Source organism: Sprattus sprattus (genome assembly GCF_963457725.1).
Source record: "Sprattus sprattus genome assembly, chromosome: 10".
Taxonomy (NCBI): Eukaryota; Metazoa; Chordata; class Actinopteri; order Clupeiformes; family Clupeidae; genus Sprattus; species Sprattus sprattus.
Genome location: NC_137908.1, coordinates 14221423 through 14247854, shown reverse-complemented (window position 1 = coordinate 14247854; position 26432 = coordinate 14221423). Strand labels below are relative to the sequence as shown.

Here is a 26432-nt window from a genome sequence, read left to right as displayed (position 1 = left end):
TTGTGACAAACTACCAATGTCACTTATTTGACCTAAATATGTGTTTTTCAAGTGAATTGTTGTTCGCTTTTAAAACGTGTGTCTTGTGGACACACCCTTTGGATTGACCTATATTTTATAGAACATTTGTGTCGTAGTACATTTTGTGACCAATTTCAAATTTGTATCCACAAGACACACGTTTTAAAGGCGAACAACAATTAACTTGAAAAACACATATTTAGGTCAAATAAGTGACATTGTTTGCAACAACTTAATGCAGATTAAGCTGAGTGGTTTGTAACCAATTTGGAATTGGTCGCAAAATGTACTACTACACAAATGTTCTATAAAATATAGGTCAATCCAAAGTGTGTGTTCAGTTGTCTTGTGGACACACACTTTGGATTGACCTATATTTTATAGAACATTTGTGTATTAGTACATTTTGTGACCACTCATTCAATAATTAACCAAAAGGACTCTGTAGGCTAAATTATACTAGTCAGCCAGTACAGGAGGCCATAGGTTATTTGTTTACCTTGTGTTGGGTAGTATTTTTATAACTCTGACCCTGTGGCGACGTGTTTTCACAATCGCCCTTTCAAGATAAAAAAACCCACTAGAGACAACCTCCACTTCACTGGTCACACGAGTTTCTGATTCCCGTGGAGTGTTGTAGTCGACAGCGGTCGGAGGCGTGTCATATGTTCCTTACACCAATCAGCCAGCACTGTTTCTCCCGCCATGATGTTTGATTTTTTTTACCCTTTTTCAGTTGAAACCTGATAATTCTAGCTGGTGACGAGATGTCACTACAGTGCAGAGGCAGTATATACATAATCTAACCATGTTTAGACTAAATCTTCTAAAAGAAAATATTTCACTATTGAATAGCCTATAACATATTGGTCATATTCATAATTTAGAAATGGAAGAAAGCGAAAAAGTCAAAGAAAAATGTGAGCAAGGCCAAATGTGTCTAGCAGGTTTGAGAGCTATATGAAATGTATTTATGTTTTTTAATTGTTATGATAGGCCCATAGGATCCATTAGGTGTTCATTTTGAGTATGAGAGGCAGTCATCAGTGCAAATACTTGGAGCCACTCCCAGTCATTTCCTTCTAGAAACCAAAGCATTGTTAGAACCAGTTCATGGTGGTTTTTCATGGGGATTTCTTATGACTCATTTGAAAGCTGTTGTAACTCACTATTACAAATAGAGGAAGTTGTCTGGTGGTAAATTGTCTGATTTGAAAAGAAAAGAAGAATACACTGGGGAAAGGAATAGTAGAGAAGCATCTTAAGCTCCCACCCCTGCAGCTTCCCCCATCGTGTGTGTCATTTCTCTGAAGTTACCCAACTGACCCTGGTGGGTTCCCAGCGCTATTAGTATGCAGCCGTGTCTTGAGTATTGATCAAAACCAGGAAATGATGTGGAAAGGATGTGCTAGACTTTGACATTGAGCATGGGATTTGAGCTGAGGTGAAGATGAGGAAGTTCCCTTTAATTGAGAATTTGAAATATTTACATTTTCATCACTGAATTGTCAAAGAATTCAACTACTAGCCTACACATATTTGAGATAACATCCTTGTCCTTCATGAGCATGAAAAAGGATATACTGCCATGTACACCAATGTTGTAAAATGCCACAGACTTGAGAGAGTAAGTAAAGAAATGCACACAGAGGGTATCTTCTGAGAACGCTGATTAACTCTGTTGAGTGGCAGTGTACAGCCTCTGTAGTATAATTTCATCTCAACAGTGTTTTTCTATCGCCCCCTAAAGGTAGCAGTTGGGTACAACAGCTGTCTGGTTAGACTTGCCCGTACATGTCGCTGGGAGTTTTGCCCAGGCATGTACTAGACTAGGCCAGCCCAGGGAAGGGTGGACCTTCATGAAACACTGGTGACTGACCAAATTTAAAAGGCGTTGCACTGTCCGAGTCTTTAGTTTCGAAGTAGCAGCAGTGAAGGTAGTTTGCCAAGGAAAGAAGCCCAACTTGTTGCAGTCATGGTGAGTTTAGATGAAAGATATTTTAAACAGTATCTACTTTTGAGATTGCTAATGTTGTTGTGATTTTCTTGACAAGAGAAGGTTAACATTTTTTTGATGTGAAAAGTTAAGATGACTAGATGACACAGGGTGTTTTCAATGAATGATGTAGAATTAGGAGTTCGGAGTTTTTATGGTGCTTACAGAGTAGTCATGCTGAGGATTGTAGTCAAGTTTATTTGAGAGCTTTTGTAGTCTCAGAACACAGCACATAACACATGTAGAATATCTCTAATCACACTTGTTCTTCTATGTTCTCTCAACAGTGTAGAATCATGTCCCTCCACACGCGTGTTCTGAGATCTGTTGGCAAAGGTCCAGTGAGGCGAAACCTGTTTGGACCAGTGGACCACAAGCAGTTGCAGCAGGACTTCCACACCGCGATGAAGCAGGACCTGGAGGAGGCATCGCAGCGTTGGGGCTTCAACTTCATCACCGAGATGCCCTTGGATGACAGTAACTTCCAGTGGGAGGGTGTTTCTGGGGAGAAGGTTCCCCCGGTGTACCGCTCCTTCAGAAAAAGAAGGAACCTCGGGTCCTTTAGAGAGGAGTCCACGTTGTCAGAGGTCAGTGTGTCCATGGAGACGGGGTCAGTTTCAGCAGAGGCTGCACCGGGCACGTTTCAGAGTGGGAAGGAGAATGCACCAAGGACGCCGAAGAAACACACAAACAACCTGAAGGGCCAGGAGAGAACCCCAGTGAAGAAGGCTGGCAACAGCAACATCCTGAAGAGAAAACAAACCAATATTAAAGGTGTGTGTCTTTGTGCTAGCCTATTTGTTTTGGATCTTTTTTCCATTGTCTCATCTTGAGTCCCATCATGGTATTATTATTTGACATATGCATTGAATATCCTATACCTCTGGTTTGATTGCAGATTTTTACCTGGCAAAGAAAAGGAATGTAGGTTCGTCAAGAAAATCAGGACAGTGATTGGACGACTGGGACTGATTCAGGAAGCCTCATTTGCCAACAGCAAATTCAACATTTCTTTCAGGACCTCAAAACCCAACAAAGGCACTGCACTGCACTTACAAAGACTTGTACATAGAAACACCTCATTGAAACGCCTTTTCCAGCTCTTCTGGGAGACTTCTCGAATTCATGGTTGTCTACCTAACCCCACCAGAATCCCCTCACTCCCTGTTACTGAAAACCTCGCCATGGGGGACACTCTTGTGGATTTTTGATTTCCAAAGGTGGGGTGTGGTCTTTTAAAAATCAGGGAAGCCTCATAATGGGAGAGTGGTATGGAAACCTGTCTAACTATGCTATACTATGGACCAACGTGAACTTTGCTACTGGTTTTATAAACTTCCTGAATTGCATCACTTACACTATATGGCAGTTCTGAGTAAGATAATTGTGAGAGCAAGACTAAATTGAAGTGCCTTTGTTGACTGTGTAATGCTGCACACATACTGTAGGTACCCACATTCCATTATAGATGAGCACTGGCAAGACAGCATAGGAGCAGTGCCTCAAAACACTATAGGTGAACTCAAAACACTATAGTATCAGGAACAGTTCTCCAAAGGTTTCCCTCAAGGTGTCTTTCTATACAATGCCCTTTCTGTGATATTTTTGTTCCTTTCGTACAGATAAGATAACACTGACAAATTATTTTGAAAATAAAATATATCAGGCTGACATGCTAATATGTAATAGTAGGAGGCTATAAGAAGGTATTGTTATGCAGAGGGGAATGGGTTATATTATTAATGAACAATCTGTTTACAGTTTACCTCAAATTGTATGAAAAGGTTTGTGGTGGGTGAGTTAATAAAGGAGGAAAGAGAAAGAACTGTACAACTCCTCATGTATTTTTGCTTTTTATCTTTCATGTTTGATTTTTCCGGACTACCCTGACGAAAGTACCTTGTTTAGTATCAGCCTGCACCCCAGAAATGCACTTAACCTGTGTCTTTGAGTGCACATGGCACTATCTTCTTTGTCTAAAGCTTTGTCAAATATAAAGTATAAATAAAAAATATATATGTATATATATGTACATATTTATTGTTAAATAAGTCACATTGTGTTGCTTTCACTTAATTATGGATGGAAATAAAATTAAGTTCACTGTATTTCTGCTGACTAATTTTCTTTGTTTGATCTGGTGTGTTTTAATGTGGTGTATACATTTAACGGTTAAGTGTTATATCTATGTCTACATGACCCATTATATTCCGCTACATGGACTCAATTAACACAATGACAAACAGTTATAAGAGATAAAACTGTCCCTGGAGCTGTGAACTGGCGGTGCTTTTCCAGATTTGGCTGGATGGCTGTTGTGCGTAAGCCTCCTCAGCGTCGCTGTGGTGCCCAGTACTCACTCAGGTGCCAGCTCCCTGCAAGGCTCTGTGACCTACTTGTTGTCAAGCAGGTTGCTAGGAAGATGACGACAGCATTTTTAACCCCCCCCCCCCTTCCCCCACCACCACCACCAATTCTCTTGTTTACATCCTTACACATTCATTCTCCTTCTGTCTCTCTCCCCTAGTCTCCTGGGAAGGCAGAATAGACCCTTGAGTCTCAGATTAGTTGTTTCCATCATTTTTCTCTCTCCCCCCCCCCCCCCCCCCCCCTCCCCAGCTCTACCAATTAGTGTGGAGGAACCTTTGCCAGTTGGAGTCTGGCCAAGAGACCAGTGGAAGTCTAGTCAAATGGACCTGACGACCTCTGCACCAGCAGAGTTGAATGTGATCCAGTGGTGTTTAAAAAGGAACCATCAGAACTGAATGCCATCAAGTGGAACTTAGTCTGATTCATCAGAAGGGCTTTTTGTCCAGTGAAACTGAACACTGTCCAGAAGAACTATTTCTGGTTTAACAGAATGAACCCCAAAACGGTTATTTAACCTGCTCTGATAGAATGAACTCTGTCTCAGCAGCCATAAAACCAGTTCAGCAGAACTGGACTCCATTCAGGAAATCTGAATCCAGTTAAGCAGACTTAGTCCAGAACCAGAACTCAGCAATGTGTGAGTGTGTGTGTGTGTGGCAGGTGCCCACCATGAGAGGGGTGGGGGCGCTGCCTTGCGCTTCCTTTGCGGTGACGGCTGGTGAATATTTTAAAAGGAAGCGAGGATCTACTGCTGACAGTTGCAGATACCGCACAGCTCTGGAGTATGTCAGAGACAGGATTCTAGATATTTTTCTCGCGCCTCTCGCTCCTGCTTTCTCTCCCGCTTGCTCTTCCCGCCCCATAGTGCACGTGGCGAAAGTGGAGCCCCTCACCCTTCCCAAAATGGGGTGTGCGCGAGGGGCTAGAGTTGTAGAGCGGATGAGTGGACCATAATGGCACTGACGCATGCCCTGCTGCTCTCCCTCTCTCGCTCCCCTCCCCCTCCCTCAGTTTATCCAGCTTGGGCTCAGAGAGGCACCTGCACGCGTGCGCTAAGCTCCCCCTCCCCTCATCCTTTCTCTCCCTCGCTATCATATGTGCCTCAGCAGCAGCCAGTGCTGTGACAGAACAGGACCGCTATAACACTGGTGCTCTCTCAGATAGGAGATCACAGAGTTGAGGACACAAGGAAAGACAAAGACGTACAGTGAAATAACGGGAGGAAGAAAGAGAGAGTGAGGCGGAATAATAAGTGGGAGATGGGTGGCTGTGGGAGAGAGCACAGTCGCATGAGCGCTAAACAATGGCACACGAGGCACGTATAGAGCTGTAGTCAGACAGCGGGGAGACAGAGGGAGAGGGAAGGAGAGACGGGGTTTTGGGGAGGGGAGTGAGTCTGTTGTGACTGAGAGAGGGGGGTGGGGTGGGGAAGGTAACAGAAAGAAGGATGGGCCTCCCATACAGAGCTGCTGTGGCATTGCCAGTCCTGGATTAAACAGAATGGTAATGTTCCCAAATTAATGTTATCATCACCATGCTTTTAGTTCATATGTATGCCTTCATTTACCACCACTATTTTTTATTTGTTTTTGTTATTTTGTATCCATCCATTGCTCCGTCATGCAACATCATCATCCAGTTTTTTTTGCCATGCTGCAGTGCATGTCTTCACATGTATACTAGTCAACGCCACATCTGTGTGCAGTCATCACAGTCATCTCACGTTTTGCCTCGGAGAGCTTGTCGTTCTGTCTTCTTTGAAAAATTGGAGACGCTCTTTATTTCACCCCTGCATTTGAAACACAACCATGGTTTTCGCGATGTGTTTATATGTGTGCGTGTAGACGTTTGTGTGTGTGTGTGTGTGTGTGATTGTGCAAGGTTGTGTATACGCGGAGAGCAGTGTGCTTTCCTTCTGCCCGAATAATCTCCTCATCTTAGCCCGGTTTCTGTGTAAAATCCTTAAGTGTTCGAGGGATATCGAATGGATGCAAGTACCCTGGCTGTGATAGCCTACTCTTTGACGTGGATTTTCCCCTCCCCGCGTTTTGCGGTTAAATCCACTCATTTGCCGTGTGGCTTTCTGGCGTAACCTACTTTCTAAAAATGTCATCGGGTGGCCGGCTGTTGGGATCATTGCGGAAAGCACCCGAGCAGCTCTCGTGAAGCTCCTCTATCTGTTGGATCGCAGGAAAATAAAAAAAACGACATAAGATGCACGCCGGCTCCATGCCAGATGAATAAGGGCAGCTGTGTGAACGTGTGAGTGTCTGTGGATCCTACAGAATGGCCTGAGTTACCCTACATTTCCCGCAGGGTTTTGTTTTCTCTTTTCCCTTTCCCTTTTTTTCTGGTGGCTTGCCATGGATGATGAGGGGTTGTGAGGTCGGTCACAGCAAGAGGGCATAGTGATTACCCCGCGACGAGTCCCCTTCTTTTCAGTGGGGAGCAAATATTTAAACTCAAAACTGGCACAGCCCACCGCGTGCAGACTATTATTAACCTCGCTGAGCTCTAGTGTAATATTCTCCTCGCTGATTCACGGTAAAAAAGGCACGCTCAGAAACTGAAAGTGACTGGGACTATAACTAGGAGGTTTGTTTACACTTTCTGTAACATTTGTTTGATGCACTTTCCCATTTGATCTATTGTATCCTGTAACATCAGGCAAGGAATATGGTATCTTCAAAAAGGACTGGATTATTTGAATGTCATAATTATTAGGCTCAAGCAATAATTTGCTATAATATGCATCAACTGTTTAGTTGCTTTTTTGCAAGCATGCCCTTGATTCATCAAACTGTTACTGGGAGATTTGCCTGAACAGATGTTCCATATTTTGCTTACAGTGCAGTGGAATTCTTTATTTATTTAGTCCAGTTTTGCTTATTTATTTATTTTCCTTATGAAACCATGCAGCTTACAATGGCCAGTTCAGTCCTGTATTCATACACACATACACACAAACAAAACTAATTTAAGGACAATCCAGACAAATAAGTGTCTTGAAATAGCTGTGGGGGGACGAAGGGCGTGTTTGTGTGTGCACACTTTAGTCTCCAAGTGCAATGGCCTTCTCATGCTGTGTGTAAACACATTGAACTGCTTCACTCACACGCTCAATGTCTGCAATTCATCCTCTCCTGTCTTTTTCCATGTAGTGTCAATGTTTGATAAGGATGAAATATTCAAAATGTCTTTGGGTTTAAATACAGCATCCCTTTTTCCCACTGCTCCCTCTACCCTTCCTTTCCTCTCTTATTGCTTGTCTCCTTTTTGTCCCCTCTCTCATTCATCATCTGTCTTCTCTCACACCTCTCTGCTTCTCCCCCTCCTCTTTCCTCCTCCTCTGTTCTTTCCCTCCACACAGCTGGATAAGAGCGAGGTGTCCACACTGAGCCTTCCGCCCTCCACCAGCCATGGGGGCTCGGATGGCAACATCAGTGTGGAGGCGACGGCCTCAGAGGCCTGCGAGGTGCAGCGGACGCGCGCTGCCCTGGAGCACCTGCAGCAGAAGGTCCTCAAGATCACCGAGCAGATCCGTGTCGAGCAGGAGGCGCGCGACGAGAACGTGGCTGAGTACCTTAAGCTGGCGCATAACGCCGACAAGCAGCAAGGGGCGCGCATCAAGCAGGTGTTCGAGAAGAAGAATCAGAAGTCGGCGCAGACCATTGCACACTTGCACAAGAAGCTGGAGCACTACCACAGGAAGCTCAAGGAGATTGAACAGGTATGTGTGTGAGGTGCAGAGAGACACAGTCACACATAAGAGAGAGAGAGAGAGAGAGAGAGAGAGAGAGACAGGCATGATGGTGAACCAGGTGGGGAAATGCTTTTTTTTTTTTACTTTAATGTTTTGGAAATTGCACAATTTCTTTTAGGTTGTGGATGGCTGGCCATTCCTAATTTGGAAGTCAGGCAGTTAAAATGCCATGGAGTGGATACTCACCAAACTGATTGCCCAGGTGTAAATACACACTGGTTTACATGCTGTAGAGTAATTATAACATCAGCAATGCACCTGAGCAATTTGCTATGCTGTTCTTCCACTCACACATCATATATTTGAACTAGTCCATGAAGTAGACTAATCTTTCCTCTTTTCCTCTCTTTCCTGTCTTCTCTCTCTTGCTTTATTTGTTTTCTCTTCCCCACTTGTCACTGAAGAACGGTCCGGCCCGTCAGCCCAAGGATGTTCTTCGTGACATGCAGCAGGGCTTGAAGGATGTGGGTGCCAACATGCGCGCAGGCTTCAGTGGCTTCGGTGGCGGCATGGTGGAGGGCGTGAAGGGCAGCGTGTCAGCGCTCACGCACACAGCTGTCGTCTCCAAGCCACGGGAGTTTGCCAGCCTCATCCGTAACAAGTTCGGCAGCGCCGACAACATCTCCCAGCTCAAGGACCCGCTGGAGGACGGCCACGGCCATGAGACGCCGCGGGCGCTCAGTGGCAGTGCAACACTCGTCTCCAGCCCTAAGTACGGCAGCGACGATGAGTGCTCCAGCGCCACCTCTTGCTCGGCTGCCGGCAGCAACTCTGGGGGAGGGGGAGGAGGGGGCGGGGGTGGTGGAGTGGGTGGTGGAGGCGGTGGTGGTGGGGGTGGTGGTGGTGGTGGTGGAGGTGGGGCAGCCATTTTGGGTAGCCCCCGTTTGGACGGACACCATCACCACCACCATCATATGCACAGCTCGTGGGATGCCCTGCTGGAGGGGCTCCATGAGATCAAGGCCAGCCAGGCCCATATGGAGGACGCCATGGAGGACATGAAGGGACAGCTGCAGAGCGACTACTCCTACATGACCCAGTGCCTGCAGGAGGAGAGATACAGGTAGGCACACACACAATGGGAGCTGAAAACACAGGTAAGCACACACACACTGGGAGCTGAAAACACAGGTAGGCAAGACACACAGATAGAAATGGACAGGGAGACAGATTAAGAGGCATACAGTAGGTGATATAGTTAAGAGATGTAGATGTACAGCTAGGAAGGCAGAAAGAGTTACAAAGGAGGTTAGAAAAAGTCCAAACATACAGGATCACAGGGGCCCAAAAATAAACAAACTCAGTGCTTTAAAGCAGGGACAGGAAGCATAGTTTGAACTCTCTAAAAGCGATGTAAACTGTTTCCTGTGCCTATTCCAGTGACTCAATTGGTTAAGGGCACATTCTCCTTAAAATACTTAATGGCCACTAGACACTCTACAATATATGCCACGTCCCCATTGAAGCTCTACCCTCTATCAGATCTGAGATCATTTTGGTTGTGTCTTAGCATGTTACAAACATGCATGTAGAAACGCCCATGTCAGCACATCCACTGTTCTATTTTCTGCTGATCATCGTGGTAGCAGAACTGACCCAAACAGTGCAAGAGAAAAGTAGGCCTATGTTTTTTTACTATAGTGATTGGGGGTGGGCTCGACAGGAGGGTCAAGCTGGCCCTGACTGAAAGTTAGACAAGGCATATTGGTGAAGTTATACACACACTGAGACAGAGAGGGATACATACAGATGGGCCTTGGGTCGGTAATGGACAACAGTATTGCATCTTCATGACTCTTTGTGTTTGCTCCAGCCATACCCTGAGCTGGATGATTTATTAGTTTGATTAGTATAATTTCATTTGATTACTCTGATTTATGAACCTTACTCATTGGCGAACCCTGGTGGTTGACAGTAAATACTGGAAAGGATTATTACTCTCCTCCACCATATCAAATAAATGAAAACACTGAAAGAGCTTGTTTACTCAAGCTAAGATCATCCCCATCATGGGCAGATGGCATTTCATTCATAAAGGATAGATTACCACATCTTTTTTTACAATTGGATTTTCTCATTATGTTAGAAGACAAATGATAGTGCTACAGAAATACAATAGGTTACAGGCATTCTACAGTTTGAGAGAGAAATTAAACTAAATTTTATTAATATAGCGCCAAAACAATACAAAGATGAACTTGTGTGTTTAGGTACGAGCGGTTGGAGGAGCAGCTGAACGACCTGACTGAACTCCACCAGAATGAAATGACCAACCTGAAACAGGAGCTGGTCAGCATGGAGGAGAAGGTGGCCTATCAGTCCTATGAGAGAGCCAGAGACATCCAGGTCAGCAGCATTACCTCAGCAATGTATATGTGTGAGACCCATGCAGTGACAGTGTGCTTGTATTTCAGTACCGAAACAATGTCAGAAGACTTGTGTTATTAGAGTTGTGATTGTGTTATGACTGATTGTGCAGAGAAGGATAGGTCTTCTAATCATCGTGTTGTGTATTTTGTGTGTGTGTAAGAAGATGTGTGCAAACACACAAAAACATAAGAACATGTAAAGGCCAGTTATTTAGCAGGCGCTTTTATCCAAAGCGACGTATAGTCAACATGCAGTGTTTATATAATGTTTTGTACAACAAGTGTATGTGTGTGTTGTATGTGTGTGTATGTTTATGTGTTTGGTGTCCACATGCGCATGTTCACAGGTTTGGCATGTGAGTATATTACTGTGTCCACGTGTGAATGTTTGTGATTTTTTACACATATATGTGTGTGTGTGTGTGTGTGTGTGTGTGTGTGTGTGTGTGTGTGTGTGTGTGTGTGTGTGTGTGTGTGTATGTGTGTGTGTGTGTGTGTGTGTGTGTGTGTGTGTGTGTGTGTGTGTGTGTGTGTTTGTGTGTGTGTGTGTCTCTGTATGTGTGTGTGTCTGTGTGTGTGTGTTGGCCCTTGCAGGAGGCGGTGGAGTCGTGCCTGACCCGCATCACCAAGCTGGAGCTCCAGCAGCAGCAGCAGCAGGTGGTGCAGCTGGAAGGGGTGGAGAACGCCAACGCCCGCGCCCTCTTGGGCAAGCTCATCAACGTCATCCTGGCCCTCATGGCCGTGCTGCTGGTCTTCGTCTCCACCATGGCCAACTTCATCACCCCGCTCATGAAGACCCGCGCCCGCGTCGCCTCCACTGTGTTCGCGGCCCTCTTCCTCTTCACCCTCTGGAAGCACTGGGACTTTCTTGAGCTCTGGTTGCTCCCCAGCTGAACTTCTTTTCCTCCCCCCACCACGTCTTATTTTTTCATTCACTTCTTCTCTTCTTCCCCTCTCTCTTTTTTCCACGGCCCTCCTCTGATTCCACGGCCCAGCGCTCCCTCTCCTCTCCTCCTCCATGAATCGGCTCCGAGGGAGAGCGGATCTGATGATGAAGCACAGACCCATTTGAGACACGACCGAATCTGCTGCACGAGAAAAGCAGGGGATAGAAGTCGTGTGCTTATTTTGTCCGTTTTCTTTTTTTTTCTCCTTCAAAAAAAAAAAAAAGAAACATTTGCACTTTCCCCTGCACACGGCCGCCGTTTTGGAGCGGCACGTCATCCTCCTCACGAAAAAGCCGTGACAACAGGGGATTTTGGCACTGACGCCAACGAGCTTTGCGAGCTGAGAGGCGTGAGCTCGCTGTGAACTGCCCAACTTGCATGTGAAGGCTGACTAATGAGAACTAATGGCCGACGATGACTAAAGCGTTAATGATAAGGCTAAAAGAAAGAGTGAAGAGCCCTCTGAGAAAGACAGAGAGAGAGGGGGGGATGATGGACACATTTCTGGTCTCTTCCTCCTCTGTCTCTTCCACCCTCTTTGTATAAACTTATGACTGGCAGCAATTGAACACCAAGGGGCACAACGTGTGAATTTTATAGCCTTTTAAATTAGTTTGATTGGTTTTTCCTTCATCCATTGTTGTGTGTCTTTAGTCTTTGCTTTAACCTAAGTGGGACTTCTTTTTCTTTATTTCTTTTGTTTGAGGTAACCCTTACAGGGTGAGAGATAATCAGAAGATGTGTTGGAGACGAAGCGATGGTATTGTGTGATATAAAATTATCAGCCTGTGTGCTGAATATCCGAGAATGTGCTTATGCATGCCTGCACATTGGCATTCATGTATTTCGCAAGGAGTGGTGGCCATACCTTGCTGTGTCACGAGTGGCAAAACATTCCAAAGTGGTCAGACACGCTTGGGGCTCACTAAAATTACATTTAGTTTTCCTGGTGAATTTATATGAATGAAATTGTATTGTCTTTGAATGTTTCATATCATGCTTTTTGTGTCAGGTTTTGGCCTTTGCATATTGCTCCAAGTATTTGTTTTCACTTTAAAAGCCTGGGAAAAAGGGTGTGTTTTGTTATTTATATGAATGATGACATTAAATGTTGGCAGACCTGAGAAAGAACTGCTGAGATTGATCTCTACAACAATTGAAGTCCGTAAAACCAGCCAGAATATCAAAACTTCTTCATAACCACAGTGGTAGTGCATCATAGAATCTATGTGATATCAGATTCACTGGCATGTTTCATCAATACCCTTTCTATCCAGTTTGCTACCATAGATCTATCACAACTCTCTTGGATTCTTAATAAAAGACTTCAGAATCGACATGCCTTTCTTTCTCAATTGTGTGTTGTAGTCCCATGGCAAGTGCTGGCTATTTTGTCTAAAGGATCGGTTAGTGACACCTGCTGGTCAGAACTGTGCGCCTGAATGTCTCACACACACTGCATGAAAACAAAAATGTGTTAACTAGGGGGTGGCAATTGAACAACAGTTGTAAATGCAAAAATATCTTCCCTAGTTAGTAAATAAACTACCTCTGTTTTCTTATTGCATGTTTCAGGAAGGGTCTGTTCGTGCTGGCTAAAAACAGCAGCCCACGGCAATGCATAGGCTTTGTTAAACCACAGAATTACAGTACATTTACAAAATATGAGCGTATACACTAGGAACAGACTAACTACTCTCTGTTGTTGTTCATCCCAATAATCTGGATGTCATTGGTGTGTGAGTGGCTGAGGAGAGAGGTGGGAGTATGGCCGCTTTGACACTTTATAATGCTGGGAATTTTCTGCCCGCCCTGAGGGGTCTTTGAGATTCTGCCTCGACTCCACTACCGGTAAACGTTCACTCCCTAATCGCCTGGATTAAACAATTGCTCACAGTTAACTGAACTCCTCTCACATTTTCGCTAATCCTTGGGTGTGAGTGATGGGTGAAAGGCGTTTCTGCTCGAACGGGTTTAAATGGTGGCGAAGCGAAGCAAATGCGTTGTAAAACTTCTTCCAGAAGTTGCTCATTCCAATGCATTCAAAGCTCTTTTGCTTGAGGTCGCATAGTAAATGTTGTGTAGAGACTATGCAGTTTCAGCGAAGAGGAATAAAGTGTAGATTTGTGGCATGTTTGTTTTCCCTGATAGTATTTGGCAAGTTTCCCGAAACAGTTTCATCTTCTTAAAAAGGATAAAGCAAACATTAAACCCAGTGGACGTCCCATCAATCTGCAAATGTGCAAACATCCTCTAAAAGAACTGGTCATTATCTTTAACACCATTTGACCTTTGCCCACAAAATGACGTTATGGTATTACTGTTGTTCTACAGTACATTTATACGAGTATGCTGTAGGAGTTGTGTTAGTCTGTCCAGAAACTACTAACTACACTAACTTGATAATGACAAATTGGGTTGTGGGGTTCATTTAAGTGTACAGTTTTAAACGTGTAACCTTCATCCTCCAGGCAATTCAAGGTTTCACAGACTAGTATGTGTAAAAATGAAGGGTGTCAAGATAGTGCCAGGGATTCCCCCAAGTGGTATATGGAGTGAAGTCTGATTGCATTGTATTGAACATTTCTCTCTGAACCCCACCGCCACGTCCTTCCTTCACAAATATTCAGTACGCATAAGTTCACCTGGGCAGAAGTGAATGTGAGGGTCAAATTTGCTGTAGAGACTGTAAATCCCATCCGAATGGCCTAGAAGGTCTCAATGGGAAATCCATACCAATCTCAGTGACCTGCAAAATGGAGAAGAGAAGAGGTCTGAGTGCCAGAAATTTCTGGAGACTAACAGACCCCTGGTCAAAGATGGACAGGCTCTACATACACATAATGTAGGGAGGTTAGCTGTGAGGCCTGTTTTGCATTTACAACTATGGAAGGGCCAAGCAGTGGCATGACTTGCTTGCAGATGTAACTCAGCCTACTGTGTGGGGCCTTAGTTGTTCACAGTTCCCTCAAAGCTCCTCATACAGCCTGTCTGGCATTTTGAAACACATATTTATAACCTTATTGACTTGTGTGTTTATTAAAGTAAAGCATGTTTCTTATTTGCACAGGGCTTATTTGTACTCTCGTGTAGCAATACTGTACAATAATGCAGTACACCCTAAATCCGGTGGAGGCCGCCCTTGTTACCACACGTGATTACAAAGAACAGCACATCAAACAGTTAGGAAGGGCAGAGACTAAAACGGGTGTCTCTCCAAATTAAGTGACTCAAGGCGGAAAGACCAAAGGATAAAATGCCAACCTGTGGCTTCCAAGGCTTTTTTGTGTTTTCTATACAGATCAACTATTTATAAATCCCTACCCAGGCCAGTGGTTGAAGGTCAGTTTATCCACAGGAGTTAATGTGTTTGCTTTATAAAGCTCCCCATATTCAGCATGACTTCAAGTACCCCATTTTTTTTATATCTGTACCATGTTTTGCACCATGCATTTGTCTTTATATTTTGTAAGAGCATTGTTAATTTTGAAAAAGAATAAATGTGCTTTCTAAGCAAGTTTCTAGGAAGAAATTAGTCTCTTAAGATTTGAATTATATACCAATACCAATATACAGAACTTCAGATAGTTCACATATTGAAAAGGTAAATCAGTACACTGGACAAAATGTAGGACATGGAATGCCCAGCATTGTGTGTAGACTATTCATAATCTCAGCAATCTGATAGAGGCACTGACTCGAGGGCAATCCATTTACAGAGATTTGCCATGCAAAAGGGGTAAGCCTTTGTTAAGGTGCAAAAAGACCATTTATAAAATGGTCAACAATATGCATTTTTCAATGTTTGTAGAGAAAATGCTTTATATGCCACAATCCACTATAGTTTACTTACATAGTTTGACTTCAGACCTTTGTTACCACCTTCAACTAACTGTAAAACATAAACATCTTGTCCTGTAAGGATTAACAGCTTGCAATCATATAACATCTACTGGCATAGTTCAAAGTACTTCCAGTAAAATTGCGTGCCTGTATGTAGAGAAACACGAGTGAGACAGAATATTACGCACAAGAGAAGATGCTGAACTCATTTGATCTAGGGAGAGCACACAAATAATCCCCTCCAACACATCGGTATTTGAGTCTTTTAATCATCACCATCACCGTCATCTGGTATGTGTTGTTTGATCGGTACAGTAATCACAGGTGCTTTCACAACAGAGGACTAGAAGGGTCAGACCTGACCACAGCTGCAGCTGACCACTGCTCTACTTCTCCACCCTCACGATGGAGTCAAAAAAACTACAACCCCCACCCCAACCCCATACAAAAAAATAAAACAAAAGAGCAAGACATTCATTGTCATCAGATTGTTCCATTACCGGTTCATTACAACCATTCCATTACAGGTTCATTACAACCATTATTTTTTTCTCTCTCTCTTCTCTCGCTCTCTCTCTCAAAAATCTTCCCATTCATGATTGATAGGACAGCAGTGATATTTCCTGATAACTGGCAACAAAGAGGTTTTAACAAGAACAGCCACAACCCAAAAAGAAACAGCAGAGTAGTAAAAAAAAAAAAAAAAAGTGAAGAAAAATTGTATTACAAAGTGTAGATTTTTTTCCTGATTTTTGCTTGTTGATTTCCTGTTGTGACGTCAGTTTTATATTGCTCTGCTCTCGCTCTGGAAGGAGACAGGCCAGTCTTCTCAATCACTTCCCCCTTAACTCTGAACAATCAATCAATCAATCATTCAACCAACTAACTAATCGATCGATCGATCGATCAAGTTGGTAAATGCCCTCTCTTTCCTTCGGACAACGTGGAGAGATGTGGTCGGAGCCCAAGGCCCGCCAACAACCTCACGTCTTGTGCAACATCTCCAAGACAATCAGCTCCTCCCTCTGCTCTACAGCAGATTCTGCATCAACGTTCGTCTGGGGGGGGGTAGACCCCTCAGCAGCACTCCGGCTCACCCCACGCTCATACCTGCTCAGAACCCAGAGCTTGGTCCTAGGTTTAAAATGCCCTGGATAAGCGTGTGTGTGTGTGTGTGTGTGTGTGTGTGTGTGTGTGTGTGTACATATACGGGCAGCAGGTCCCGATCCATCTCTGGCTGGCTGTCTCTCTGCTCTGGCAGGGGCAGGATTGGCTGGTGGTTGTTGAAAAGTGGGTGGGTGGTTGACAAAGCCACACCTCCTCATGCTGAGCGCTGGGTGTAGAACAGGATGTAGGCCTGAGTGTTGCACACCTCCTCCACAGTGCACACATTCATCACCGAGTCATTACAGTGAACCCAGAAACCTGCCGAAACACACACATACACACACATGAATGAACATACCCTATGAGGTGAGATGAATAAGCTTTATGCAAACATCAATTACAACTAGTAACCTGTTCATAAATGTGCTTATGGAACCATGATTTTTCTCCTACACCTTTAAGGCACACAGTTTTTTTTGTGAGACTATAATTATGCTGCTGAAAATGGCCTTATAAAACGACTTCTTATATGTAGAACTGCAGCGCTATGAGCTTTACTACGATGAAATCCATTTAGACAAATGTCTGAGATTTCCCATACTCACCACCCTCAGTGTTGTAGCAATACGCTGTATAGTGTCCTGAGCCAAAGCCTTTCCCATGATGCATCACGACGGCAGAAAGGTCATAGGTGAAGGCCTCTCGGTGGAGGCCCGTGGCAGAGTCTCTGCAGCAGTAGGGCTGGATTTTCAGGACCTGGTCAAATGCCACATGCACCCCAATTTTCTCCCGGTGGTTTCTTCCCGACCACCTGCGACAGCACAGGAGAAGACAAGGCAGTTTAGCTACAGCTATAACAAGAACGAGTTTCTTGGAATACCCTGTAACCCACCCCCAATCATATAACCACAAATGCAAACAGGGAACAAATGTCTTGGATATAAATAAACCTTTCAATAGTGGAGAAAGTAGGAGTACTACCACATTTGAGACTTCCCTAATTTAGTCGTCTTTCTTAGAGTCTACAGTGCCAAAGTAATACGGGGTAGTTTCCTTGCCTGTGGGCTCAAACATCCAGTTAAGTCCTCAATGGCCAGCTAAAAGGTCACAGTTGCTAGTTTTGTGGACCTTTAGGTGATTCAAAGGATGGATTTACTGCCACACATTGTACTGTTTTATTGTTTCCAATGCAACATATAGGGCCAAGAAAAACACAATAAAAACACTAAACCTGCAATCCTCATCATGTCGTGAGAGGAGTTTAAAATGGATATTTATGATTGAAGGAACACAAAGAGTAAATAGGGGGGAAACCACTGGCTGTGGGGTTAGTGTGTTTACTACTCATTGACAATTTTGCCAATAAGTTCAAATGACATACATTGTATGAGAGAGAATAAAGAACACCAATGGCTAAAAGGGAAATTCAACATGGCTGATTGAGACTACAATTTCCAAGTCATCCTACAGATCTTTTTAAACAAGAGTGAAATGTAGAGTGTACACATTTTTGGATTAAATGTTTGTTTGTTTTTTTTTTTTTCAAGGTATGGCTACATTTTAACCCGAGTAGTCCTACATACTATGTACTTTATAATTAGCACAAAAAAAAATTCTCCAGCTGCGTTTGGTTACACAGTGCACTTACAGTGAAGGTTAGGGTTTACAAAGAAATAGTAGCTTATGCTTACCAACAAAAGCACACTGCAAAAAAAAAAAAACCTTCATCAACTTGTATAATTACCTAGGGTTACTTAAATTAAGTTTTCGCCACTACAAAGTTGTGAATAAATCCATCTCAGCTGAGTAATCCCCATAAAGAACATTACTGACAAAAACCACAATCATGCAACACTGGTATGCAAATTTTCCACACAGTGCAGAATCACTGAACATTAGCCTGTTTTGTAAAACTAGATGTGAAAGTAATTACCACATTGGATAGTTACAACAGCGTTTGTGGCCTTGCTTGTAAAAATGCATTGCAACACCCAAGTGGTGGGAACTGGTGCTAAGGTTTTGTTTCTAAAATCAAAGGAGAGCCGTCATCTTAAATCTGGTGTTTGTGCGGATGTGTGGGGGTGGTTGTACTTCTGCAGAAAAGAGGTTATGAAATCTCAAGTTTCTGGCAAAATTTCCAACAGATCATTTTAACTGAAACTTGAATAATTTTTGACCAAATATAAATGTTTAATTCACTCACAAAGAAGTTTCCAAGGAAACATTAGCCACTGTTGGAGGAACAAACAGATCCATAGTAGATAAATTGGTCTTAAAAATCCAAACTGTTTTCTTGTGAAGTGTTGCCTTCAAAGCATTTTATAACAAGTTCACACAAGTAGCTTGTAGTACTGCAACCGAATGAATGCTTCTAATGTTTTTTGACAAATTATATTTGGCAGTACAGTGCACATCCCAGCACTGCTGGTTTTACATGGCCTATTAACAGCACTACACTTCTGTGGTTTGCCCATTAAAATCTTCTGCAAAAAGAAGATTGGAGGTTACAAAATTATCCTTATCTTGCCATCTGCAAGCTGCAGAGGTTCAGTTCTGTCCGATGAGGAAGTATTGTTTTGATACGTTAAACAATGATCAAAAGCCTCAAAAGCATTTAGGTTTTGAATGTGCCATTTTGTACTCCTTCATCTATCAAGTGGTTACTTCACTAGTGGCTGCTCAAACGTAAAAAAAATGTGTACCCGTTTTATAAAGTACCTCAATGAGGAATACTAATATTCATAGTCCTGGGAACTGGTGTAAGCAAAAAGAAAAAGGGCTGTGATGGGTAATGAAAGGTGACAAGTGGATGAGGATGGAACATACCGGAAGCGTTTGAGGTGTAACCGTAGCACCTGAGGCAAGCGGTAGATCAAAAGCTGCTTGCAGGCCTCTGTGAGAATCAGTGGCTTGTGAGATGTCTTCCGTCTCTTTTCTGTCAGCCAAACAAAAAACCAAACCTCAAAATACAGATCCATTTTTCTCCTACCACATAACACATTGTTGCAGACTGATGCAATGACACGAAGCACATATTTAGACTGCTTTCCTGCTATTCCTACAAATCCCCAACCACCTACACGGTTGTGTTCACAGAGTGTTCGAGTGGGAATTTTTGATACTAGAATACAATAACAATAATACTATATAAGAGTAGAACAATACAATAAAATATAACTACAGCATAGTGTGTCTGTGTGTCTGTGTGTCTGTGTGTCTGTGTGTCTGTGTGTCTGTGTGTCTGTGTGTCTGTGTGTCTGTGTGTCTGTGTGTCTGTGTGTCTGTGTGTCTGTGTGTCTGTGTGTCTGTGTGTCTGTGTGTCTGTGTGTCTGTGTGTCTGTGTGTCTGTGTGTCTGTGTGTCTGTGTGTCTGTGTGTCTGTGTGTCTGTGTGTCTGAGTGTCTGAGTGTCTGAGTGTCTGAGTGTCTGAGTGTCTGAGTGTCTGTACTGACTGTTGCAATGGTTGCAGGCATAGATGCGTCCCTCCAGCGCCTCGGTCTCTGTGAACTTGGCCAGCATCTCTACAAGGGAGCAGCTCTTGAGGCCCAAAGAGCCAGAGGCCTTCTGCCCACTGTGGTAGCGCTCTGGGAACTCCAGGGACAGGTCCCAGAAAGGCTCTACTGTGTTGGACTTGTGCTTGCAGGAAAGACACGTCACCTGGAGGCCATGGAGAGAGAGAGAGAGAGAGAGACGGATCAGTGGAGAGAGAGAGAGGAAGAGAAAGAAGTGAAGAGCAAAGTAATAAAAACAAGACAGAAAGAAAGAAAGAAAGAAAGAAAGAAAGTACATGAGAAATCAGAGAAAGCAGAGAAGGTATGAGGTGAAAGAAGGGGTGAAGGAGGAGAGAGAATAAGCTGAAGCAGGAGTGAGTAGGTACATTTCTAAATGTATTCAGAGAGGTACACCATTAATATTCCCTACGGAGCAGCAGAATAGGAATAGAAACAGAGATCATGAGTGGTTCTCCCAAAAGCACTGTGGTGCTGCAGGTGCGGTGACTAAGAGAAATGGCCTGCATTTACGATGGGGGCTTATCTACTTCACAGAACATTGAGGTTAAGGGCTCACATTCTTCCTGTGACAGTATAGCCAGCTGTAGAGAACACCAAGAAGCCTTCTACTCAAACCCCGGAGAAGTTGGAGTTGAACAGGGAATCCTTTGATTATGGGATGTGAACCCATAGACACAGAGTTACTGCGATGCTCACAAGGGGTAAGATCCTCTCTCTACAACATCCTCTCCGTTCTCTAGAATGTGTAATGAGGATCCAATCAGGCCACCTACTCACATACAAAGAGAGCAGAAACTAAGGCTAGAACAGTCTGAGCCATGGCTAATCCTCCCCTCCTAGCGCAGACACGTCTGGGAAGAGTTTCTCAAGGTCGACTGCTGGATGGTTGCTAAGGGTGATTAATTGATTTGTTATAAAAGGCAAGATTCTGAGTCACAGGCAATGGAGTCCAATTACTTCATTATTAGATTGCGGTCATGTCAGTGATGACGGATGAGTCTGCGGTTATCCGCCCATCGATTAAGACTACGATGAACAAGATGTGCTGGTTAAGGAATCGCAACATTCTACAGCTATACAAAGACAAGTAACAGCGCCTTAACCGTTTCCTCAAACAAAAATGAACAATGCAATTCCTTGCAAAACAATGATATTAGATTTAGTCACCATACAGCGTTATCAGGACTGCTATGGTAATACTAGGGAAAACTCTGCAGGGTTGTTGTTGTTGCTTGGTCGCTGAATAAATCTGCATTAAATCACAACTTCATCACCATTGTAATACAGCGAACACAACACAATATGCAGACCATTAGCCAAAACAAATGCTTAAAACTAACTAAATGATAAAGACTCTATTTACAGTATTACTCCTTTCCAATTTGCTTCAAAACTATTTTTTTTTTTAAAAAGCACTGATACTTAAGACTCCAGGATGACAGGCAGCTAAATGTATTAAACAGTCTGTTAGAGAGAGCAAAAAAAAAAGGCAAACCCTTAGGATCCAAAGGTCCCTGTGGTTAAGCGCAGAACAGCAGATGCTTTCTGCCATCAAGCTCCAGAGACCGCAGATTCAGCGCTCATTAAATACGCCTCTACCACAACTAAGCAAGATAATCTCACTAGATCTTTAGCAAGAATCCTTTCCCCCTTTTCTAGATCTGCCATTTTAATCACCTGATTACTTGCGAGGGTACATTTTTAGTTTGTTTTCGATTTGCCCTCTTTCCTCTTTGCCCTAAATTTGTACTCATTATCTCGGCACATACGGTAAAGACCTTTGGGCCGTTTTCCTTGGAAGAGAGGAATCCTGTTGCATTAGCCCGATTCCAAACCAAAGGACCTTAATGTGATCTACAGCCGTCACGAGAGCCTTCAAATCAGCAGGGATTCCATCATGATTATTACCTATGCATGATTTAAGTAATTTTCTTTGTGCAAATTTCAAGAAAAGAGCATGCTTTTTTAAGTAATTACTCCCACAGAAGGAAAACAGGAAAGGATAACTTGCAATGTAAGTACAATTCATATCAAAACAAAGTAAAAATTTGACCAATCAATGCGATGAGATGCGAGGGAAGGTGACCTCACCTGGCTGAGCAGCTGGCCGTGAAAGATGGTGTTGAGCACCTTGAGCACCTGCTTGGAGAGCTTCCGCTGGGTGATGGGCATAAGGATGCGGCGCTTGCTGCCGTTGGACTCCAGCTCCTGCTGCACCTTGTCCAGCAGCTCGCAAAGGAACTCCTGTGCGTCCTGCTGGTCGTAGCCGCGGAACGCCGGGATCAGGTTCCACACCGAGTGCAGCATGGCAAAGGGCGACACCAGCGTACAGCGGCCGGACCACATGACCCTGAAGAGTGTGTGCAGCTCGTGGCACAGCGACATGCGCTGGCGCGAGGACGAGCGAGACTCCTTGTTGCTGCCCGCAGCCGGACTCCTGGCCTCGCCCTGCACCCCTCCTGTGCCACCTCCTGCCCCTCCTCCGCCTGTGCCTGCACCTCCTCCTCCTCCTCCACCCCCACCCAGGGGGCACCCCAGCGTTCCCGCACTGCCCTCAATGACACCCCTGACACTCTGCGAGGTTTTGGTTTTGGCCAGCAGCTCCTCCGTCTCGCAAAGGTCCAGGTTGAGGAAGCACTCGCGGAACTTCTGCAGGTGGCTCAGCACCTGCAGGATCGAGTTCATGTAGCAAGTGTTGCCAAGGTTGCGCAAGCCGGTCACCCCGGGCGCCAGCCTCCGGCGTCGTGTGGCCATGGAGGCGTGGTACCGCCGCGGTTTGGGCGACTGGGTGTTGCCGTTCCTGAGTGACAGTGCTGAGGGTCGCTGCACGGCAGCGGGTGGTAAGGCCTGCGGCAGGCGCTCAGGCGGGTCCCGGAACTTGAATGGCACGAGGGCGATGGTGGGCCGCGGCGCCTGCGTGAGCAACCGCGCGCTCTTTCTGGGTGGCCCAACGCTGATGACCAGCTCTCCCATGAGCCTCCTCTTCACCTCGCGCCGTTCCCGCTGCTCCTGCTCCAGCTCGTGGTTGCGCTTCTGTTCCTTCTCCTGCCACTGCCGTCTCCACTGCTGCAGCATCCTACCCAGCAGCACCTTCCTGCGGTGCCACAGGGCCACCTGTGAGGGCGGCCGCAGCATCCCCTCCGCCTCCATCCATGCGCCTCCCTCTCCGCCCACCGCTGCCGCAGAGGAACGCAGCGAGCGCCTGTTTGGGCTGCGGATGGTGGACAGCGCCCCGCGCAGCAGCTTCAGGTCGCCCTCAGCATTGTCGTTGAGCACGTAGTCCCCGCAGGCGAAGCAGAAGACATCCAGCTCACGGACCTCCATGGCCAGCGGGTGGCACGAGCCCTGGTAGTGGTGGAGAGCGTGGTCGTGCAGGTCACGCCCGCAGGCCACATGCGCGCATTTCAGGCATGCCCACACCGACTCGCTGGTGCCACAGTCTGCGCAGAGCCATTTCTGTGGATTTAGCGTTGAGTGGTCCTGTCCCAGGCGCAGGCGGCCCACATGCTTGCAGCGGTCCATCAAAACCACGGAAACACCATGTGCTCACGCAGTCAGGGATACGCTGGCTGCCACGCCCACAGACAGCACATCCTGGAGAAGAAAAGACACAGGTGCTTAGAGAACTCCAACTTCAAATTGTATTTAAACCGTTTATTTTTTTTGTCTACTACAAGAGAAACTTTACAAATGCAAAAAAACAAATGTGCATCAGTAGGAGGACTAACACAAACATTAACATGAATAGTAATACAACACAATCAGAAAATGAGTCATATAAGACAATCTTTTGCAATTGCCATCAGGGTGCTTGAAATAATTGAGACTGAGAGGCCAAGCTTCCAGTGTAATGGCTACTGAGTGAATGAGCTTCCATGCCTCTTGTGGGTCCTTTGTGTGGACGCCCCCTCCCTCCTGCTGTGTCTGCTCAGACCCACAGAGGGGGTGTCCTACCACTGTTCGGATGATTCTACACTTTCTAAATGTGGCTTTTTTTCTATGCAGGATTCATATAATTAAACAACATTAAGGAGTACTTACAGTGAAAAAGCCTGCAGTTAGTCCTCTGGTGATGGTAAAGGCACGGTCACCATTACAATGAGAGAGAAGTTTTACTGGGGCCTTGAGAGAACTGTCTCCAAACCACAGATACACATCAGAACACTGCAAGAGAAACCGAGTATAAGTGGAAATACCTCGGTGCAAGTGATTTCGAGGGATGGTATTGCGTAACAGAGACCTTATAAAATATGTAGGACATACATTTTAGGTACACTCGTTTGCGTTTAGTATTTTTTAGATTTCTAGTAGTGAATTCCAAATCGTTAAAATGGAGACTGAAAATATCTCAAAATACTAAGAAAATACATGTGAATACAGAACGAGGCTAGCAAACAGTTAATCTCTGGGATTTCACATGTTTGTGGCGGTTACATCCAATAGGTATCAAGACACATTCTCAATTAGCTACCAAGTTCGGCTACGCCTGGGTGTTAAAGGGGTAAATATTTGGTTTGTAACCATTGTTCTGACATGGTGCAATACAAAGCAACGTTAGGCTATGCATATACTATAAAACTAGCAAACGTTACCTTATTGAACACGTATGTCAAAATGTAACGACTACCTTAATGCGAACATGGTACTTACATATCGATCAACGTGTCTTCCAACGAAATAAGGCAAACTTATTATTTAGCGTTATATTTTAGGCGAATATATTTTATCTATAGACAAGTTGTAAACAGAACTGCAACGTAAGAATTAAACCTGCCAGTCACTGTTGCGATCATCATACAAGACAAGCGGCTTGAAAGTGTAAACAACAAGTAACGTTATAAAGTTGAGCAGCCAGCTACACACTAGATACTTAGTTCACGAGGTTGAGGCTGGCTTGTGGTATTGTTCGGTCGCATGCTAGCTGGCTAACTAGCCGTCTTCAAAATAGCTCTCAGGTTTGGTGCTGTTGGGACACCATTTCGAACCGTGGCTGTAAATTGTAGCTAAATGGTCTTTACATCCATGATGTTAGCGGGCTAATTGCAAGGCATCATTGTCATTGTATCATTTGTGTGCTTGCCAGAATGTCATGTAACAAACGCATCGGAGGGTAAAATACATAACACTTCAGTTGTGTCGCCTACCTTAAATTTGCAGTCTAACATTGCATAAACTAAGTTAGCCCATCACCATATTGACTTCCATGTGTTAGCTAGCTGGCAAAGCAAGCGACTTGTAGCTATCAAACACTAGCAAGGTTAGTTGGCTGGCTAGCTTACGCTTACTGGCAGAGCGCTGAATGCTAGCCCAAACTACGTGGCTTTGACAAGCCTACTTTGCTCTAACCAGCCATCAACAGATTTTCCATTACGCTACTTTGGTTAGCCATGTCTTCTGTTTTTCGACTGCATGTTAATGTTTCTACATGGGATGCATTGTTGTCGGTCATCTCAGCCATTGCAGCAATTTGCAGGTCTTTTCCAAAAATGTAGACAATGCAGGCAATCAATAGCTAACGGCATACTAGCTAGATGGCGTTAGCATGCAAGCTATATTGGTGTACCTACCAGAACAAAGACCACTCTGCTAGACCCTCTCTCTTCAGCGAAATCTCTCTGAACAACTTCTAGGTGGTTTTGATAACAGCGCGTTGCCCAATTCCTTAGTCATCATTTGGCAGATGACTCAAAGTCAGCGCAATATTTTGAAATCAACTTTTGTGTTAATATTTTAACAAAACACCGAGGTCAGCCAAGCAATATTAAAGTCATTTTCTCTGCAAAACAGTGGCAAACAAAAGCTCTCAACTTTTAAAAATCTAAGAAAGATCACAATTGTAATAGTTGACACTCACCGGGGATTTCGCTATCCCTTCATCCACAGTGGCGTTACTGTCCTACAATAGAGGTTTTCATGGCTTTATTTTGTATACGGCTTTTATTTACCGCCATCATCTGCACGCGCGACCTGTCACAGATCTCGAGTCAACCAAACTATTTTACTTTAAGCCTTCCCTCGCTCTGATTGGATAGAAAGTGATCAATCTTCCGCCAACCAATTACTCTCATTGCTGCATGACTCCGACCTTTCCCGGTCAGATAGTAAAAGGGCTCCTAATGTCTTCGAACCGGGAATCGCCGACCGATTTCACTGACCCGATCTGCACTATCGCAAAATGATCTCAACTTCTCAAGGATACCAAACAATACATTAAAAACACCACAAACATAGTAGGATCCAACAAAAGAGCATTCGCCAAGTGACTGCGCATGCTTAATCGTAATCCTCTCAAATTTCCCCGCTCCTCCAAACCACAATGACCGTTGTTAATGTACGCAATAGTGGTACAAATATTTCAGTTTATGCATAACACGTTTATGCATCTGCAAGAGAGACGGCTTTACATACAGGGACATTAATTGTCTACATCAAGTATAAGAGCCATATGTAGAGTCCCACCAGGATTTTGCGAAAGGTTTGTTGTGATTGATGATGCCAAAAGTGA

General features: G+C 44.4%; 3 protein-coding genes across 3 annotated transcripts; 2 read left to right on the top strand and 1 right to left on the bottom strand.

Annotated features, from left to right (window-relative positions):
* Positions 1-1815: 1815 nt before the first annotated feature.
* cdkn1a (cyclin dependent kinase inhibitor 1A) lies at positions 1816-3837 on the top strand (the record flags this gene model as incomplete). The annotated part of the gene is made up of 3 exons (XM_080846067.1): positions 1816-1842; positions 2305-2791; positions 2916-3837. 3 exons carry the CDS (start codon positions 1816-1818, stop codon positions 2969-2971), a joined length of 570 nt encoding a protein of 189 aa, XP_080702193.1. The 3' UTR covers positions 2972-3837.
* A 1983-nt stretch (positions 3838-5820) lies between these two features.
* On the top strand, positions 5821-12023 carry tmcc2 (transmembrane and coiled-coil domain family 2). Its single transcript, XM_080845929.1, has 5 exons — positions 5821-5890; positions 7758-8117; positions 8555-9213; positions 10361-10496; positions 11114-12023. Exons 1-5 carry the CDS (start codon positions 5888-5890, stop codon positions 11411-11413), a joined length of 1458 nt encoding a protein of 485 aa, XP_080702055.1. The 5' UTR covers positions 5821-5887; the 3' UTR covers positions 11414-12023.
* A 3596-nt stretch (positions 12024-15619) lies between these two features.
* usp49 (ubiquitin specific peptidase 49) lies at positions 15620-25895 on the bottom strand. Its single transcript, XM_080845928.1, has 7 exons — positions 25782-25895; positions 23969-24091; positions 22019-23521; positions 19868-20072; positions 19243-19351; positions 17022-17227; positions 15620-16734 (listed from the first exon to the last, which is right to left on the bottom strand). The coding sequence occupies exons 3-7, from the start codon at positions 23447-23449 to the stop codon at positions 16631-16633; spliced, it is 2055 nt and encodes a 684-aa protein (XP_080702054.1). The 5' UTR covers positions 23450-23521; positions 23969-24091; positions 25782-25895; the 3' UTR covers positions 15620-16630.
* Positions 25896-26432: the final 537 nt, after the last annotated feature.